At 46.0% G+C, this 20,023-nt stretch overlaps 1 protein-coding gene across 5 annotated transcripts in view; it reads left to right on the forward strand.

Annotated features, from left to right (window-relative positions):
- LOC146805001 (arylsulfatase D-like) overlaps nucleotides 1-20,023 on the forward strand; it is a 439,444-nt gene that overhangs the window by 163,307 nt on the left and 256,114 nt on the right. For all 5 annotated transcript variants that reach the window (XM_085622147.1, XM_085622149.1, XM_085622146.1 and 2 more), the window contains one exon: nucleotides 17,656-17,778. In XM_085622147.1, coding sequence (XP_085478273.1) covers nucleotides 17,656-17,778 — 123 coding nt within the window. The remainder of the gene's footprint in view (nucleotides 1-17,655; nucleotides 17,779-20,023) is intronic.

Here is a 20,023-nt window from a genome sequence, read left to right on the forward strand (position 1 = left end):
TATACCATTACAGAAAAACAGACATAAGGCAAAAAACAACCCTAAATAAATTATTCACACTAGTGTCCCCCCTATACTTCTGGGCAAACCACTTAGAGGTAGTCAAAGTATAACTCTTAAAGACTTGTATACTAGTTGGCCTAGCTCTAGTGTAACACAATACAGTTTCAAGGATCACTATCAATCCTATGACTCCTCCTTGAGAGTGTTGACGTGACTAAGGGAAGGCTTGTTAAGAATTAACTCAGCTTTGGAAGGATCATCGAGTGGAGACCTGGGGGTATGTAACCAGAACATAATACTAACCGGCGCCCCTCCCATTTACCTGCTACCGCATCAAAACATCCTGCGTCGTCTGACCACACACCAGTTATAACCAGGCGAAGTGTGTTGTGTAGCAAGAGCCCCATTCCCCGAGCCCCAGACGTAAACCCGGAGTGGGCCACCATTTTGTACCCAAAACGATCTAGGGCCTTACATTTACTTCCCCGTAAGTTTGATTCTTTGATCAGAACTACATCAGGGGAGTGCCTCTTAAGGTGTTGCATGACTAATGTGCGTTTGATCTTGTTACCAGACCACTCACGTTCCAAGTCCATACCTGAATGCTAGCTGGGTCGCCCATGGTTGTGGATGGGTTCTATAGGATTTAAGTAGTCCCTCGCCATAGAAGTACCTTCCTGGTCAGCCTCCTTCACCTGTTGGATATCAAGGTCTCGAGTGTATGTCCCGTTCCCCCCTGAACAAAATAAACAATAACCCCAACTCCCCCCTCCCTGCTACCCTTCTAGGTGAGTCCCCAACCTCCCACTTCCTAAACATGCAGTGTGCCTGTCGCCCAAACAAGTCAGAAAGAAATGTTGGTTAGGAGCCGTGGACTAGCAACCAGCACAAAGAAGTATATATATGCTGGTGAAAATTACATGCCTACTCTGCAGTAGTCAAAAGGCCCCGCTACTAGCAAACCACAAAGGCGGCCAAACTATACATGTAGAGAAAAGAAAATGAAGAATATACGGGCCGTGTAGTGCAGGAGACCATCGACAGATCGTAGGCTCCCCGTGACGGGAAGCACCATTCCTCGCAGCCTCCCTTCCAAGACCCAAAGACACCCAGAAAGTGTGCGTTCATACATAGAGGACAAATTCAGCAATGTGAGGAGTGTCCCAGAGTAACTTATCTGTCCGCTGCCATGGCATCTGGCTACTGGTAGATCGGCCTTCCTCTAGCTCGATTTCTGTGCGACCTTGCTCCTGCCCGGGCCGAAGCAGTCCTCCCTTGCGACTAACAGTTCGCCAGCCCTCCAGCCAGTTGCTCGCGTCTGCCGGCGTGTCAAAGAAGTGAGCTTTCCCCCGTCCAGGATTTGAAGTCTGGCAGGGAAGAGCACCATGTATTTCATGCTCTGTTCCCGGAGGGCTTTTTTGACCACGTCGAAGGAACGCCTTTGTCGCTGGACCTGGAGCGTAAAGTCTGGGAAGAAGCGGATGGTTGTGTTTTCATGCCAAAGATCACCATGTGCACATGCTGCTTGCAAGGTTGCATCCCTATCCCTGAAGTTTAGGGTGGGGGCGATGATGGTGCGCAGGGGGGCCCCAGAATGAGGCCTGCCTCCCAGAGCCCTATGTGCATGTTCCACGGAGAAAAAGTTTGATAAGTGTTTAGGCTTCAGGTGGTTTAAAATCAGATCTTCCAAGAACAAGTCCATTGATGGTCCCGCCATCCCTTCCAGCACCCCCACCACATGGATATTGTTGCGCTGGGCCCTTCCTGGTCCTCGAGCCGGGCGTATATGTCCGATTGATTCTTTGTGTGGGGGGCAACCTGGCCTTCCAGACGTTTAGTTATAGACTGTAGGCCCCCTATGCCCGCTTCCGCCGTGGAGACCTTCTCGGACATTTTCCGGAGGTCGGCACGTAACACATTCACCTCCTCAGTAACAGAATCCAATGTCGGTTCCAGGGTACCTTTTAATTCTCTGATGGCCTTCATGTCCTTTAATGATGGGTACTTGGCATTGTCATCAGGGTCTTCATGTGGGCCCCCACCTGCCACCCCCTCCACGAGTCCCATGGCTACCGTATACCTTTCAATTTGATTAGCCTGGCCAGGCCCCAGCACCCTGTTTCAGCCTGTGGCGAAGTTCATGAGCTGTTCAAAGTGGTACTCGCAGGCTTAAGATGACTGTCGCCACCGGAGCCTCAGGCAACCCCCTATCAACCGTGCAAGACTGTGAGTCTGGGTTGGTGACTGTTCTCCGTTGATTTGTTGAGCGCCATATTCCACAGCCCCCACAGGATTCTCTAGACCACCACTAACGCTAGGGTCAGCAGAGGGTAGGCCCTGTCTAAAAAGGCAGGCTGCAACACCCTGTCTCCCTCAATAAGCCAGGGGCACCACGCAGCAATCAGGAAGAAAATCCTGGGGAGTACTGGAGCCTGTGCTGGTGGGCCCCGCTGCACTGACCACCAAGTAGATTTCCAGATACACAGCCGGAGGGGGAAGGGGATGCCGCCGTCGATCTCTACTTATACCACGATGCTTCTGGACGTCCACAGCCAATGTCAAGTAGGCATACAGGCAGCCCACTGATCACCTCCGCAAGTGCCAGGCTCTCAGACGCTCCGCAGGGGGATCAAGAAAGCAATGCGCTTTCCCCGGTCGCGGCACCACAAATCTGCAACAGCTCCATCCGCCACTATTACGCAGCTCCTTCTATGTACCAGGAGGCGCGCCTGGTCCCTGGCTCCTTTGCAGCGAGATCAAGGCTGCGGACGCCGTTTACATGCAGCCGATCTGTTGCCCAACCCTCGGGTAGCTCACGAAGTACCTTGTGTGGCAGATGGGGGAGGGGGGGCTACGCCAGCACACTCCCGCCAGATCCCTGAGACACAGCAGTGCCCCGATTAGTTACAGGCTCAGTCCGCACACATTTTCAGGCCCACGGTGGCCGGGCACGCAGCGCGGCCAGCCGAGGACCCGGGACTGGATGGATCCCAAGCCACAGCGCCACTAACCTTCTAAGTCTCTCCTGGCCGCTTACGAGCCGAACCTCTTGCACGCTGATGCACACGTACCCGTTGTCCACAGCACATCGCCCACAGTGAACAACAATGCCGAGGGAGCCTGTCCGTGGCCACCGGTGCACTCCAGCACAGAACAGCAGGAGAATGAAGGGCATCCGTCTACAGCTCCCGGGAGGATGACATCTTGTCCCCACGAGCTGCCGGCCATGACTCTCTATTTCTCTGCTTTCCGTACCTTCCCCCGGGATCTGCTCTCACCGCACCATCACCTCTGCGTTCCCCGGCACCCTGGTGTCCGTGAGTAGCTTGCAGGGTCTCGGATGATGACGGATGTTTGGGCTAAAGTGCTGACTGCTAGCGCAGCACAATTAACAAGCTGCCATCTTCCGCGGCTTCTAGCCACGCCCCTCCTTAACTAAATAATCTCACGGCAGGCAAAAGTAAACCATGTCTACGCTGACACTGGAAGCCCAGTGGTAGATGAGGTTGTAAAGCCATGTCTGGGCAAGCTGCTGCTCGTGTGAGACGTTTTCTGTTCCCTGCATCCAGGGAAACCTACAGTGCAAGATGCAATAGGAGGTCCTCTCTGCTTCATCTGCCGAACACCACTTTCCACTGAAGATTTGGTTACTGCTACAATTGTCACAATAATTAATCCTTACATTTTCTGTTACCCCCAGGACCTGGCCCACCCGGGGGCATAAAAATAAACAAGCACGGGAGAAGGTGCTTGCTTTTAGTTTTTTTCAATTTTCCTTCAAATTCATGGATCCACCCGCAATTTCATGACAAAATTGCACAAAAAATGTTTTCTTAATCAGATTTTACCACTGGGACTATTGGATCTGCGGAGGATCCACACCCTAAGATATACAAATTTGAATTTCGGGTAATTTCTCTGAAACTCCTGAAAAAAGCCTCTTTCTTGTCCAAGAGCTAGTTTTCTGCAAAATTTAGTGTAATTCCGTCCAGTGGATCAGGCTGCAGTCGTATTCAAAATCCCTATGTGAATTGACGTGCGAAAAATGCATTTTGGGCCCCCCCCTTTTTCTTTTCCCCTGCTTGACGGATCACCCCAAACTTTCCAGACAGCAGCTGAAGTGAGTGTCAATGTTTTGGGAAAATTTCCGGAAGACTCATCAACTGGCGCCAAAGATGGAGGCAAGTCAAAAAAAGCTTTTCCTATGGAAACTAGGTACTAACTATAACTACTTACTGGCGACCGCTTCAGTGCAAATGTTGCAGTGATATGGTCAATTGTCATAAAAGCTGTCATGAGTGATGTAATATGTGGAGTAACTAGTAGACTAGCAGTACATGGAGAGGGCGTGAGTTATAGTTGCATTAGGGCATGAGTTATAGTTACTTGAGATAACTAGAACTGGTTAATTTAAGTATTTTTTGCACGTTTAAAATGTTAGTTTGTCACTGACATTTTCACCTAATTATAACATTACTTTAACCTTTGGTTTTGAAGGTACATTTCTATCTTTTATAAAATGTTTATGTATAGTAAGATATAATTACAATTCCTAATTATAATGTCACTTTATCTTACGTTTTTTTCAATGTATTTCAAAGAGTTTCTTTTTTAACTTAAAGTAATATTTAATTACCAAACATAAAGCCAACCCTCTGCCACCAAAGGCCGTGCATGACCTGGGGTTGCCTGCAGGGCCTGTATCCAACTCAGCAGGGCAATCAAACCACTTGCCAATCCCCGCCGCGCATGGCCTTCAGCTGCAAGGATTGGTCATCTCTTCAAGGGTGCCGACAAGAGCTGTCAATTTTATTTATTTTGTTAATATTGGAGAGGGGGTGCAGGCCTTACTTCCAGAAGTGTTATTCCCCCGGGGACCCCATCTCCAGGGGCTGTTTTATTTAATTAAGGGGAGGCGGCATGCAACCCCCCTCTGAGTCTTAAGGGGCTAAGGGGACCCCATTCCCCAGGACTTTTTTTGTATTTTAATGTGAGAGGCAAGTGGTTTCCCTCCTTGGGAAAATAGTAGCCCTGGTGACCCCACCCTGGGACCTAAACATATATTTAAAGGAGAGGGGGCATGTGTCCACCCTCCCTGAGCCAATATTTGCCACAGGGACTATATCACCTGGGGCCTAAACCTATTTAAAGGGGAGGTGGGCATTTGTCCCCACTCCCCAAGCCACTTCATATCCCAAGGCCCCATTCCAGGGGCGTTTCTTTTTAATTAAGGGGAGCGGTTCCACTGCCCCCCCTTCCTGATCCGCTATGGGCCCAAGAAACCATATCACCCGGGCCATAATGTTTTATAAATGGGTTGGCGGCCCTCTTCTCCAAGCCAAATAGTGACCTCGGGGACACCATACTCCCGGGTGGGTACCCCAGTGCCCACCCTTGGCACCCACCAAGCAGTACTTTGGCGTCTGTGGGGGAGTCCCAGTGCTCCCACTGGCTCCACGCATGCACCCATCCTGGGTACTGCGGGAGGCGGCATGGCTCCCGCCCAGGGGGAGCAGTTCTTTTTGTTTGCTGTGGTTAGTCGGGAGCAATCTGAGTTTCCCTGCCTGCAAGAGCAGAGGCAGGGAAACAAGTGTGCTGCCACGCAGTGGGAGCATTTTTAAAGCACCCACCAAGTGGGAGCAGAAATGCTTTCCTGCCAGTGTTCCAGCAGCCAGGGGCGGCATGTCTGCTTCCACCCAGCGGTAGCTTTAAAAATGCTCCCACTTATGTAGGAGCAGACACTCTTGAGGGCAGGGAAACTACTGTGTCCTAGAGGCGGTCTCTCTGAGACACTGATTAAGCCAGCCTGGGGGACAGGATCCCAGGGCTTTTACAGGCTTGGGTAGGGAGGGGATCATGTGCCGTTCTCCCCTTTAATTTTAAGGCCAACCCTGGAAGATGGGGTCCTAGGGACTATTGGGACTCTGGGAAGGAGGCTCTGCCCCCTCCCTTTTCTGTTGTTGGCCCTGGGGGGTGGGCCCCTGAGGCCTTTAAAGGTTGTGGGGGGCTGCCCCTTTATATTTGTATATGGTACCAGGGATGGGGTCCCTGGGGCCTTTACAGGCTTGGGGAGCGGGTCACATGCCCCATCCCCTTTAATTTTAAATCCAACCAGGGCAATGGGGTCCCAGGGACCTACTGAGACTAGGGGAGGGAGCCAATTGCCCCCTCCCCTTTCTATTGAAATTGGCCCTGTGGGATGGAGTCCCCAGGGCCTCCGTAAGACTTGGGGGGGGGGGGGCATGAGCCCTCTCCCCTAATTAATATATTGTGCGCCTCTTCCCCCCCGGTGAGAGCCCACACTTTATTGTCCCCACAGATTCAGAGAAACATTAAAAAAATATATATATATGTATTTGGCCCCAGGCCTAGGGGGTCAGGGTGTCCTTCTTATGTCTGTTTTTTTAAAACCTTTTTTCTACGACTCGAGTCCTAAGATGGCTGCCACCACATCTTTCATGATGTGGTGGCAGCCTATCCTATTTTACCATGAGATATTTCAGCGGAGTGATATAGATAATGTTTTTGAGCCTTAATTGTTCAGAAACTTCTGAATTGATATATATCAATTCAAAAAAAGCATGCATTCTGGACAAAGATCTATCTTTTTGCTAAATTTAGTGTTGTTCGGTTCAGCAGTTTTGCTGCATCTCTGTTCAATTTTCCTCTGGAAAGTTGAAAGGGGGAATTGCGTTTTGGAAGCCCCCACACCTTTACCTTGGCCCCTGCTTGGCAGATCACTCAAACTTTCCAGGAAGGACCTGAGGTGAATGAGACTTTTTTGTGTAAAATTGTGTGAAGATTTGACAAATGATGTCAAATTTATTAGGAAAAAAGGGACTGTTTTTGCTGTGGAAATGCAGACCCAACTATAACTACTCTGTAGCAACCACCACTAGTATACACACACACATACATATATGTGTGTGTGTGTATATATGTATATATTACCTACTGGCTATATGCAGTAGGTACTTATAATTAGGACCAAAGTTTCCATAGGAAAATAGGAAAAGCGTTTTTTGTTTTGCCAATAACTTTGGAGCCGCTTGAGGAATCTCAGCTGGGGCTGAGGGAATAAAAGTAATTTATACTATATAGATATATGTATATAGAGATTCACGGAAAAATCCATAGGTTTCAGGGACGTTATAGTTAGTTGGACATTTCACTTGTACAAAACCATAGAAATTCCCCCGTTCTACTTAGTTCAACTAACTATAAGTCGCGCCTCTGCAATGCACTGCTGATGACGTCACATATTACATCATTCATGACATGGTCAGTGACATCACTGATGACATCACTGATGACATCACTGATGGCATCATCCAGTGGCTGTGTATTTCTGTAAAGTTTAAATATGTTTTATATATATGCCAAGGTGTATTGAAGAATGAGAGGGTGTATAAGTGTCTGGATGAAGGATTTAGTAGGTGCGTGACTGACTGTATAAGTGAGTGATTAAATGTGTCTTACTGAAAGCATGGGTTAATGACTAAACTGTCTGAATGTGTGTATCAGTATGTCTGTTGTTGTGTAAGCTGCTGCATGTGTTGGGCAGTAGCTACATGAGTGTCTATATGGGTTATTGATTGGTTGCCTGAGTATTTGTATGGAAGACTGAGTTTGTGTGTGTGTGGGTGGGTGGGAGGTGTGTGACTGTCCATAGATGTGAGTGGTTGATTCACTGGGTGTATGGGTTCAAGAGTGCCTGTGGTAGCAGCTGTATGGGTCGGTGAGTGTGTGTATGGGTGTGTTGGTGAGAGATTGGATGTCTCAGTATGCATGTCCAAGTAACTAAATATGTAAAAGGCAGTGTATGTGAGAGTATATAAATAACTATATGTGAGAGTCATTGATTGTGAGAGTGGCTGTATGGATGAGTGTGTACTTGTATCAGTGAGTGTATAAGAGAGTAAGAATGTGTTAGTATATGTTTGAATAAGTGAGGTGGTGTGTGTATAATTGTATAGGTGAGGAAATGTGAGTGTGACTGATTCTTTGCATGACTGACTAGGTGTGTGAGTAACTCCATGGATGAGTGGTGGTGTGTGAGTGTCTGTATAGGTATATGAGTGCATATGATAGTGTTGTATTGATGAGTGACTGTATGTATGAGTGATTGTATGGGAGAATGAGTGGATGTTTGTGTAGACCTAGGAATCAGTGAGTGCATATGTAGTAACTGGTATTGGTGTGTCGATGGTTTCGAGAATGGTAGTCTGTATTTTACAGTGGGTGTATCAAAGGTTATGTTAGAGTGTGAGGGGGTGCATCAGATTTTGACATGTATGATGTAATCAGTGATGTCATTTGAGATGTCATCAGTAATGTCATCAGTGATGTCACTGACCATATCTTGAACGCTGTAATATGTGATGTCATTAGCAGTGCATTGCGGAGGCACGTGTTATAGTTAGCTGAACTAACTATAACGGTGGAATTTCTATGGTTTTATGAGTGAAATGTCCAACTAACTATAACGTCCCTGAAACCTATGGTTTTTTCAGTGAATTTTAATGTTTTTTTAAATGCTAATTTCTAACTGTAACGTGCCTGAAACCTATGGCTTTTTCAGTGAATTTCAATGTTTTTTTAAATGCTAATTTCTAACTATACCTACAAAGTTAGGACATGTGAAGAAAGAGGAAGAAAAGCGCAGAAAGAAGCAAGACAAAAGCAGAAATAGGCAACAGAAGTCCAGAAAGACGAAGAAAAGTGCAGGAAAAAGCAATAGATGTGCAGAAAGAATCAACAGAGGACCAGAAAGTCGTCCTGTGCCCCCAACGTTTTACTGACGGGGGCTGGTGGTAACTGACTCTGAATAACCAGGACCGGAGCCAGTGTTATGCTGAAAGACACTTAGAAAACAGTGAACACACCTACATACACTAGGGAACACTATGCGTTGGGGTACCCCTGTAATGAGCATGACCTCTGTATTTGCATGAGTTAGTGCCTGGGTCATTGCATGAGTACATGAGTAGTGACTGGATGATTAGAGTACTGCAAGGACAGTGCATGGTGAATTTATAAGTGCCTGGGTTTTGGCGGAGTGATTGGATAAGTACATGGTGCATGCTGGGTGATTGGAGGAGTGCATGGGTAGTGACACGGCGATGGCTGGACTGCATGGATACTGCTCAGGGTATTGTAGCAGTGCATGAGTTACTGCATGGGTCATTGCATGAGTGCATGGGTAGTGACTGGATGATTAGAGTGCTGCAAGGAGAGTGCATGGTGAATTTATAAATGCTTGGGTTTTGGCGGAGGGATTGCATAAGTACACACATGTCACATCAGGTCCCGCCCCCTCCCTTCACCACTGTACCTCCAGTAAGCGCCACAGAGCTGCATTGCAGAGAGGTGGTCAGAGGCCACACCCCTTTTTACACCTCTCTGCAACGCAACTCTATGGCGCTTACTGGATGTAACTGGTGGGCTATTTGGCCCCCAGAGACCCTCAGGATTGAAGGGAACTTAATCCCCCAATTTACAATGTGCCAGGGGGTGCGTGTGCCCACTTTCTATGTCAGGCCCCGCCCCCTCCCTGCACCACTGTGCAAACGCGCCCCCTGGCGCATTGTAAATTGTGGGATTAATTCCTGTTGAGTCCTGAGGGTTCCCTGAGGGCCAACTAGCCCACCAGGTACCTCCAGTAAGCGCCACAAACCTGTGTTGCAGAGAGGTGTATAAAGGGGCATGGCCTCTGAACACCTCTCTGCAACTCAGCTCCCTGGTGCATACTGGAGGTACCTGGTGGGCTAGTTGGCCCCCAGGGACCCTCAGTATTCAAGGGGAATTAATTCCCCAACATAAAACGCACCAGGGGGCGCATTTGCTGAGTGCTGCAGGGAGGTGGCGCGGCCTAGCCGCAATGCCTGCTTTTAAAAAAAATATATATTTAAGAAGGGCGCTGTGTGGCCCCCCTTAACTTGCCTTTTTTTGGGCCCCGGGGACCCCATCCCCCGGGGCATGGCCACATATAATTTTTTTTTAAAAGAGGGGGGCTGTGTGCCCCCCTCCTGAGGTCACTTCTGGCCCCAGGGACCCCATCCCCCGCGGCCTGGCCATCCTTTTGTTTTTTATTTTTGGGAGAGGGCCGCATGGACCCCCTCCTCAGGCCAATTATGGCCCCGGGAACCCCATCCCCTGGGGCCTGGCCTCTCAGTTTTTCCTCTCACTACGGATCCCCAAATCTCAATATTAAGTGCCCCAGGGAGGTGGTGGTCCCCGAGGCAGTGTGGGGGGGCCCACACAAATTATTTTTTTAGCCCTGGGGAGATGGTGGTCCCCGGGGCTTGTGGGGCCACGGGGCCCCCGTCAATTATCATAAATGCTCCGGGGATGTGGTGGTCCCCAGAGCAGCGTGTGGGGACCACCCACACATTTCTTTAGGTAGCCCTGGGTAGGTGGCGGTCCCCGGGGCTACAGGGGGCTGGGTGCCCCCCGCAATTATTTTATTAAGCCCCGGTGAGGTGGTGGTCCCCGGGCTGCGGGGCCCCCGCAGGCCCCTGCAACATTATTTATAAGTACCCCCGGGACCTGGCCCACCCCGGGGGCTTTTTGAATACAAAGCGCGGGAGCTCGTGCTTCGTTTTTTGTTTTTTGATTTTGAAACAAAAATGCCTTTTTTGGCCCTGGTGGTCCTTGTGGGACACCCTGAGCAGGCCTAGGGGGTCAAGGTGTTTCTACCCTGCCCCCTTTTCTTTCTTTTCACCTTTGTTTTTCTGTAGAACTGAGTCACAAGATGGCCGCCAACACTTCCTGGTTTGGAGTGTTGACAGACAATTAGAATACAGCTCATGGTCGGGAGGGTTCGCGAACCCTCCTCGGCCATAGATATTGATATTTTTATTTTTTTATTTTCTCAGCAACTACTGAACGGATTTACACCATTTTAAAAAAGGTCGCTTTCTGAAGCACGCACTACCTTTTTGCCAAGTTTGGGGTAATTCTGTTCAGTAGTTCGGGCTGTAGCCTTGCCTAAAGTTTCCTATGAGAAATTGATTTTTTGACTCTTATCTTTTGAATTTCTCAGCAACTACTGAACGGATTTACACCATTTAAAAAAAAAGGTCATTTTCTCAACCAAGCACTACCTTTTTGCAAAATTTGGAGTAATTCCGTTCAGCAGTTGCCTGTCTCAAAATTTCCTATGGAAATGAACATGGGCAAAATGCGTTTTGGGACCCCCCTTTTTTCTCAGCCCCTGCTTGACGAATCACCCCTAAACTTTCAGGATAGGAGCTGACCTGGATAGACTTTTTTGGGGGAGAATTTCACGAACATTCGTCAAACGACACCAAAGTTATTAGCAAATCAACAAATGTTTTTCCTATGGAAACTAGGTTCTAACTATAACTACCTACTGGCGACTGACAGTAGGATATATATATATATATATATATTCACTGAAAAAATCATAGGTTTCACACATGTTATAGTTAGCGGAAATTTTACTGATAAAAAACCAATGAAATTCCCCCGTTATAGTTAGTGCAGGAAACTATAACTCACGCGACCGCAATCCTCTGCTGATGCTAATACTGTATTTAGACACTTATTTGCCCATGTCTTCTTCCATAAATTTTTAGCTATACATATATTACAAATATTTTTTTTTCATAAAGACACATATGTCATCAGCAGAAGATTGCGGTCGCGTGAGTTATAGTTTCCTGCAATAACTATAACGGGGGAATTTCATTGGTTTTTTATCAGTAAAATTTCCGCTAACTATAACATGTGTGAAACCTATGGTTTTTTCAGTGAATTTGCAAGGTTTTTTAAATGCTAATTCCTAACTATAACGTGTGTGAAACCTATGGTTTTTTCAGTGAATTTGTACGTTTTTTTAAATGCTAAGTTACTTTACGCCATTCGTGGCGTGTGCGCCCACTTAACGCAGTTCGTTCCGTGCGGGCACGGTGCGCTTTGCGCACCGTGCGCGCACAGTGAGCAGCCCACTTTACGCAGCCCACTTTACGCAGTTAGTGCCGTGCACGCACGGTGGGCACGCGGTGCGCTACGCGCACCGCGTGCCCACGTTACGCTAGATGGGCCATGTACGCACGATGCGCTTCGCGCACCGTGCGCACATGGAGAACATATTATGCGCTTCCTTGTGATAGGTAATCTGTTGAAATTTTTTGGGGAAATGCTGTGCTCTTATATGCCATGCACAAAGGGTGGCCTTCGGCCACCATTTGCACACGGGGTGGAGAGAGTGGGTTTTTTTTTTTTTTATAATTTTTTACCATACGCGTACGGTAAGCGTACGGTAAGCGTAATCGGCGAAATTTTTGAAAAATAAAAAATTACTGTTTTTTGCCTTGGGGGATCTTTGAAGACTCAACTAACATGGTTATGTGCATGGGCGCTGTCTAAACAGCCCCTTTATATGTTTTTGGCATTTGTTTATCAGCTCCCCCCTCAGAGTGCGAGAGAGAAAATGGTGGCCGCCGCTTCCTGGTTTCGACCGATTCGAATGTTTACTAAGATCTAAGGCCCAATCAGAATCGCGCTCGCGCACGCCACCGTACGCGTACGGTAAGCGCACCGTAAGCGCACCGTAAGCTGGCTCAGATATATATATTGATTTAAAGGCTATTTTCTCAGAATCTACTGAACAGATTTACACCAAACCTACAAAAGGCACTTCCTTGACCTGAGGACTACCTCTCTGCCAAATTTCAAGTAACTCTGTTCAGCCGTTCGGGCTGTAGCTGTGTCTAAAGGTCCTATGGAAAAATGCATGTGAAAAACGCGTTTTGGGACCCCCCTTTTATCTCAGCCCCCGCTTGACGAATCCCCCCCGAGACTTTCAGGGTAGGAGCGGAGCGTAGCGCCCCACCTATTTTGAAAAATTCGCAAGGATTCGTCGACCGGCGCAAAAGTTATTCAAAATAGAATGTTGCGGATTTCCTATGGAAACGTGGTCCTAACTATAACTACCTACTGGCGACCGCCAGTAGGTAATATATATATATATATATTCATTGACTGGAGAAAAACAAAGGTTACAGGGACGCTATAGTTACATTAAGTTTTCACTCATACAAAGCCATAGAGATTTAGCAGTTATAGTTTGTTGAGCTAACTATAACTTATGCCCTTGCAATGAACTACTTATGACCTCACAGATTACATCACTCATGACTTGGTCAGTGACATCACTCATGACATCATCCAGTGAGTGTGTTTTCTAAGAATTTGAGTGTTAAACATAGATACTAAGCTACTACCAAAGTTTAATTAGTATACTACGTGTACTACTGAGTGATACTATTTTTAATATATATGTTAGTGACTGTGTGTATCAGTGTGTCAGTGGTCCCTCTAACCTTTGTTTTTTCAGTGAATTTCTATGTTTTTTTTAACTAGTAGTCACGTTTACAGAGTAGGAGAGAAAGGGGTCGGGCCTTCGACCAGCTCTCAAGAATCCCACTGTATCAGACTTACTGTAGGTAACAGGAGGGGTTCTTGGCCTCCGATGACCCTCAGCACCTATGGGTACTTAATCCCCCAACCAATAATGTGCCCAGAGGCATGTTTTCAGAGTGGTGGAGAAAGGGTGTGTGGCCTCCGAAGACCTCTCAGCAATCCTGCTGTTTGGGACTTACTGGAGGTTGAAAAAGGGGGCAGGCCTCTGAGGTCTCAGCAAGCTCGATTCTGACCTTTATTCTGCCTCTTGTTGCTCGTTCTAACCTTTATTTTGCCTCTTTCTGCTAGTTTCTCACCTTTATTCTGCCTCTTGCTACTCATTTCTGATATCTATTTACCATCTTTCTGCTTGTTTCTGACCTTTTATTCTGCCATGTTCTGCTCGTTGCTGACCTTGCATCTTGCTGCTCATTTCTGTCCTTGATTTTCCTCTTTCTGCTCGTTTCTGACCTCGGTGTCGCTTTTTTCTGCTTGTTGCTTGCTGTTATTCTACCTTTTGCTGCTTGTTTCTGACCGTTATTCTACCATACCATAATAAGCTTTATTTCGGCAATTACCATAAAAACAAACACAATATCATGCATAAAAATGCTTAGAAACAAAATATAAGATATAAAATAGTTAATATATTTATAAAACCCACAGTTAAGGCTAGCAGCATATGGGGGGGATGGCGCAGGGGCCAAAGCAGCTGATTCTGACCGCAGGGCTCACGGCTCGATCCCCGGTGCCAGAGTCAGGAGAGCTCAGCACCAGGTGACTCTTGGCAATAGCTCACTTAATATTCATGATGGCCCCCAGCGCCTTGGAAACCTTAAGGGGTGATATGTGTGTGCTTTTCAAATGTGGATTATAGGGGGGAGCATAACATAATTAATATAAAATGATTGAATTATTTTTAATACCCACAATTAAATCTAGCAGCATCTAGACGGAACATCACAACAGTTTTAAGATGTGTGAGTGAATTTCATCTAGAAACTCCTATACTGGTTATCTACTGTTACAGTCTATAAAAATAATCATAAATGACTGTGGAGTGTGACTTGGACACAGAAGAATCTTAGGTGCTAGATACTGGGTGGTATTGTTGCAATCTCTTTCTGTCTGTGCCTACCCCGTGCTACTAGTTTCTGTCCTGTATTCTGCCTTTTGCTGCTAATTTCTGACCTTCATTCTCCTTCTTTCTGCTCTCGACTGGATCCACAGGGGGAGCCTGGGGAGCCTGAAGGACCCTGCGGTCCCTGCCTCCTGTGGGAGCCAGCATTACTTTCACAGACCGGTAGCTGCTGGAAAGGCAGCTCCCTATCTGTGAAAGCAATTCTGCTCTGCTTCTAGCAAGCACAAGCATTTTTTATGCACTTGCTTGCTTGATGAGGAGAGTTTGCTGTGGCTTGGCGGGAGCGGTATATAGGGACAGAACAGAAGCCGGCCCTGGGGTGGCAGTCCTCAGGGCCATGTATGGCACCAGGGGGGGGCACACATCCCCCTCCTTTTTTGTTGTTGGACCTGTCCCAGGTAGGTGGTGGTCCCCAGGGCACAGGGGTCTGCAAGGCCACTCATGCCTCTTAATTTAGACCTGCGGAGGTGGCAGTCCCTGGGGCACAGGGGTGTCTGAGAGGACCCCATTTCCAGACATGTAGCCCCAGGGAGGTGGTGGTCCCTGGAGCCGGGGGGTGTTCGCATGGCCCCCATTTGTTTCTTTATAGCCCCAGGGAGGTGGCAGTCCCCAGGACAGCGGGGGTTTGTGTGCCCCCCGCATAACTTATTTTTAATACCCCAGGAAGGTGTTGGTCCCCGGGGTGTTATAAACCCTAGGAAGGGGTCCCTATGGGCGCACCTAGTTTATTTTTTATATGCCCCTGAGATTTGTTAACCCGGGGGTTTCCTGAAAAATATGCACTGGATCCTATTATTTTTTCAATTTTACCTGGATCCACTCGCACATTTGTGGCAAAATTAAATTTAAAAAAATATGCTTTTAACCACGGGCGGGGTCCCTGTGGGTTCCCACCACCACTGCTAGGGGGTCAGGGTATTCTTATCCTTCCCACTTTTCTTTGTGTTTATGATTTTTTAAGACTCTGCTTCAAGCAGTGTCCCAAGATGGCTGCCAATACTTCCTGGTATAAGTGTTGGCAGGCAATCGGATGTCAGCATGGGACTGAGGATCTGCAAGTCCACTGAAATGGATCTGTCCCTAAATAGCTATCTTTTTTAACCCTTTGATATCTCAAACTACTGAACAGATTGAATTCATGACCCCAAGAGAACTTAACATATTTTTTTAATGTTACTGATATTTCTAAAGCACAAACTGTTACCCGAAGGTGTCCTGGCGCTGAAACTATTAGACCGAGAAAAGCCACGTCTTCAAGGCCTTCCTGAATTCCAGATGTTTGGTTATGCCCCTAAGATGCAGCAGGAGCTCATTCCTTGGCTTGGCAGCACCCACTACAAAGCGTCTGCCTCCCCAGTTAGCCTTTTTTACAAAGGGCACTAGTATCTGTTTTGCTCCTGAAGAGCGCAAAGATCTTCCAGGAACATACTACTGGAAGTGTCGTCTCAAGTGCATTGGTCCATTACCTTGCAGGGATTTATGGACCACACAGGGCTTTGAAACGAACACTTTTTTTGATGGGCAACCAATGTAACTTTTTAATCTCAGCTATAATTGAGGCATATTTAGGTATGCCCGTCAATAGTCTGGCAGCTGCGTTCTGAAACAATTGTAGTCTTCCCATGAGTCCTTCCTGGATATTAGGATTAAGACTGTTGCAATAGTCTAATTTAGACATTGCTAAAGCAGTAATAACTGTTTGTTGGCTCTTCTTGGGGAGGAACGGCATGATCTTCTTGCAAGATCTCAGAGTATATGATGTTGCAGAGACCACGGCGTTCACTTGATCTTTGAAGCCAAGTTTGTTATCAATATAGACTCCAAGGTTCTTTACCTTCCTATTAGGGGTTGGCTGAGACCCTATTGTATCTGGCCACCATATTCGTGACCAGAAATCTGGGTTGTTCCAGAAAAGGACCACCTCCGTCTTACTGGAGTTTAGCCTCAGACAATTTTGGGCCATCCAGTTTCCCACAGCTGTCATGCAGTCTTGGAAGCGAGCTGCCGTTTTCTGGATCGCATCAGGCAGCAATGATACTACAATTTGCGTATCATCCGCATAAGAAATTAAATTAAAACCGTGGGATTCAATCAGAGGAGCCAACTGAGAGACGTAAATATGAAATAGTCGGACTGATGGAAGACCCCTTAATTGGTCCTAGCTGGAGCTCTATGCTCTACAGTTGGAGTGCAAGGCTCTCTTATAGTTATTTTTATGATTGCATTTTGTTGGCTGAAAAATGGTAAAAGAAAGACTAAGATATTGGTTTTCTAAAAAAAAAAAGAAATCGGAGTCTTTTAACATTTTAAGCCAAGAAAACAAAATCATAAAAACTATGTTTCCAATCCCACTGCATACTCTGCCAATGGCCGATGTGGCGTGGGGTTGGTAATAAAATATTGCATCAAGTTAAAAAAGCATAATGACTTTATAGTTAAGAACTGTAATTATCATACTCGCTCCCTCGCCATGCATTGCTAATTACCTCACCTATTACATCACTCATGATATTATCTATGACATCCTTGATTCCATGATTACAACATAAGAAATGATTTATGAAAAGACTGTGCATGGTATTGGCGCAAATCATAGTTACCGAGGGGCACCAATTATAGTTACTTGAGATAACTATAACTGGTGAATTCTGGTTGTTTTTTAAAACGTTACATTTTCATTGATATTTTCACCTAACTATAACGTTTCTTTTAACCCTCCTAAGATTTTTAGAATTTCAAACTGTAACGTCACTTTAACTTTTGTTTTTTTTAAAGTGATTTAAAGATACAATGTATGAGCACTTAGTCTGCAGGGTGTTGGGCTGTGCTTATGCACCTGTCAATCTGTCATCTGCCCAACCCCCAGCTCGAAGACATTGCGGATACTCCTCTTTGTGGGTCCCTTGATGCTTGTTTATTTACAGTCTGCACACAAGCAGCGTATGGTGCAAGATGATTGAGTATCTGCCAACCATAAACTGTTTGTTAAATGTTGATGCCCAGGATGAGAGCTTGGTTCAAACTGGTATGTTTGTAGGTATTCTAAGCCACAACATATGTTTCTCCTTTTATTTTGATTATAGGAATGGACTACAGTGGTTGGCACCGTGTTTTGATGTGGTTAGCAGCATCTGGTGGGATTCCTCCAAATGAAACTACCTTCGCAGAAATACTGCAGCAGCATGGTTATACTACTGGGCTCATAGGTAGAGTATATCTTAAATATCACCCTGAATAGCAGCTTTGTTGTGTGCGACCACGGAAGCAATCTGTGGATAAAAAATATGTTCTGGATGCTATGAGATCAAACTTTTCGGATTTGGTGGCTACATAATATGGTACATAATTATATGTGAAGAACTATATTCTTTCTCTCTTGTGATATGACGTTGCTCACATGCTGATTCAAGAACAGTCTGTCCCTACTTACCTCAATGTTATTATTGTGCTACTCCTTCAGAATCATCTGAATACCCATTTTCTCCATGTACATCAATGCAGAATATGGTGCATTACCTGTCCCAGTTTCTCTACAATTATGAGCAGAGTGGGTACTGCCAGCTTTCTACTTGTGTAATGGTCAGTTTTTATTTGATGAAATATGTTTAAATCTCTGTTTGGCTCTATATTATGTATACATCTTTTAATTTGTCTATTCCTGTGCCTAGTGAAATATGTTTTTCACATGGTGGGCTCTGCTTTCCCTTGCAAACAATCCTCCCACCATGGCACCTTTTTGTTCCAGTGTCCCTTTACAATGTTGTGAAGGCACAGTTTTGGGTGCATCGGGTCCTGAATTGAAGATAATGAAGTGTTGGGTAAAAAAAAGTCTGCTGTGAATAATGTAACAGTGCTTGGGCTCAGGATAATCTCTCCTCCAAATATTTCCACTGAAAAAAATACTCCATTCTCCTTTCTCTGATATTGTGATTGTCATTTTACAGAAATTACATCAATTGCTTTCAGGTTGGACCTGTCTACAGCACTGAAAAGAAAAGTCCTCAAAACACTTTGCAGCTGTGCTATTCCCCCAGTTATATCCTTTATCCCGGAGGTTCACCTGTTCTTTTACTTTTTGACAAGGGGGGCCCCTCTGCTATGCTGAGGAGTGTCGCCCTACTGCTTTTAAGCAGTGCACTGCACAGTAAAGGAAACATAAAATGATAATAACTTTGAGTTATCATTTTCTTTCCTGCTGCTTTGTGGGCGGGTGGGTGGGGCTGCTATGCTCTCAGAGCAGGGCAGGGGAGCAGTGGTTTGCCCACTCCTAAGTGTGCAATGACTGTTTGGTCGTCCCTCTTGGGCCGCCCAAACCAATCATGCATACTTTCCCCCTTCTCCATGTAGACTGCATTACAGCCTTTTCGGTGCTTCCTGTGCCTTGGTCTGATGAGGAGAGCAGAAGCAGAGACGCAGGACCGGCACGTTAAGTGTTTCTTTTATTATTACAATTTTTTTACAGTTTCTCCCCATCCCGTGTAACCCCCCCTGCACCCGCACCCACCCCGCCTCCCCCAAACCATGCCAGCTTCCACTGCTTTCTAGTAAGAGTTAAGGGGGGCCTGGGCCTGAGAGACCCCCTCAAACGGAAGGGCCCATATGGTCTACCCTGCCTGCCATCTATCTGAAGGAGGTAGACCTTTTGACCCTCTCTGTTCAGGCCCAGGCTCCTGGCAGTTCTTTATTGCATTGGTATGCTCAGCTGCTCCCAGAACAGTTACTAAATTTAAGCCCAGAAGCTTGTGGCTAACTGAGGCCCCTGTGTGTTTATTATTTATTTATTTTAGCAAATTAAATATTCAGAAACATTAGGGTCAGGAGCACTGTTGTACCCTTTGAGAGCATTAAAACAAACATGTACCATAAATGCTTCAGGAGCATTGCCAATGCACTTTGGTTACCCCTCTCAAAGAAGGGCATATGCAGAAAGGAGAACTGATGATGCCCACAATTCACAATGCATCAATGCTGTTCTGTGTTGTTTCATAGTACACAACGTTTTCTGTCAGGGCAGCCTACTGAAATGTATACCCACTACTGCATGCAATCGCTACCAGTGCAGTCATTTGGTAAGGTGTGGGTGTTTATATACTGCTTACTGCCACAGAAGACGTAATGAAGCAATTTGCAGACAGGCAACACACTCCTTCTGTAGTGACCAAGTCATAGTGATTAGTTTGTGCATAATGTTCACAGTTTGTTAAGTTTTTTTAGAAGCTTCTATGACATAATCTTGACGTACAAAATATCACTATACAAAAATATTGTGGTGAAAATATCATGACTCTAAATATCTACATTCTATAGGTATGTGTATATATTTAAAATAATATTTAAAATTATAATATCTTTAAAAAAACTTCAATTATATATAAATAAATCTATAAAAAAGAAATGTAATATTTTTAGAAACATAATACTAATAAATGAATGTATGCATAAGAAACAATA

Source organism: Triturus cristatus, chromosome 8, assembly GCF_964204655.1.
Source record: "Triturus cristatus chromosome 8, aTriCri1.1, whole genome shotgun sequence".
Lineage (NCBI taxonomy): Eukaryota > Metazoa > Chordata > Amphibia > Caudata > Salamandridae > Triturus > Triturus cristatus.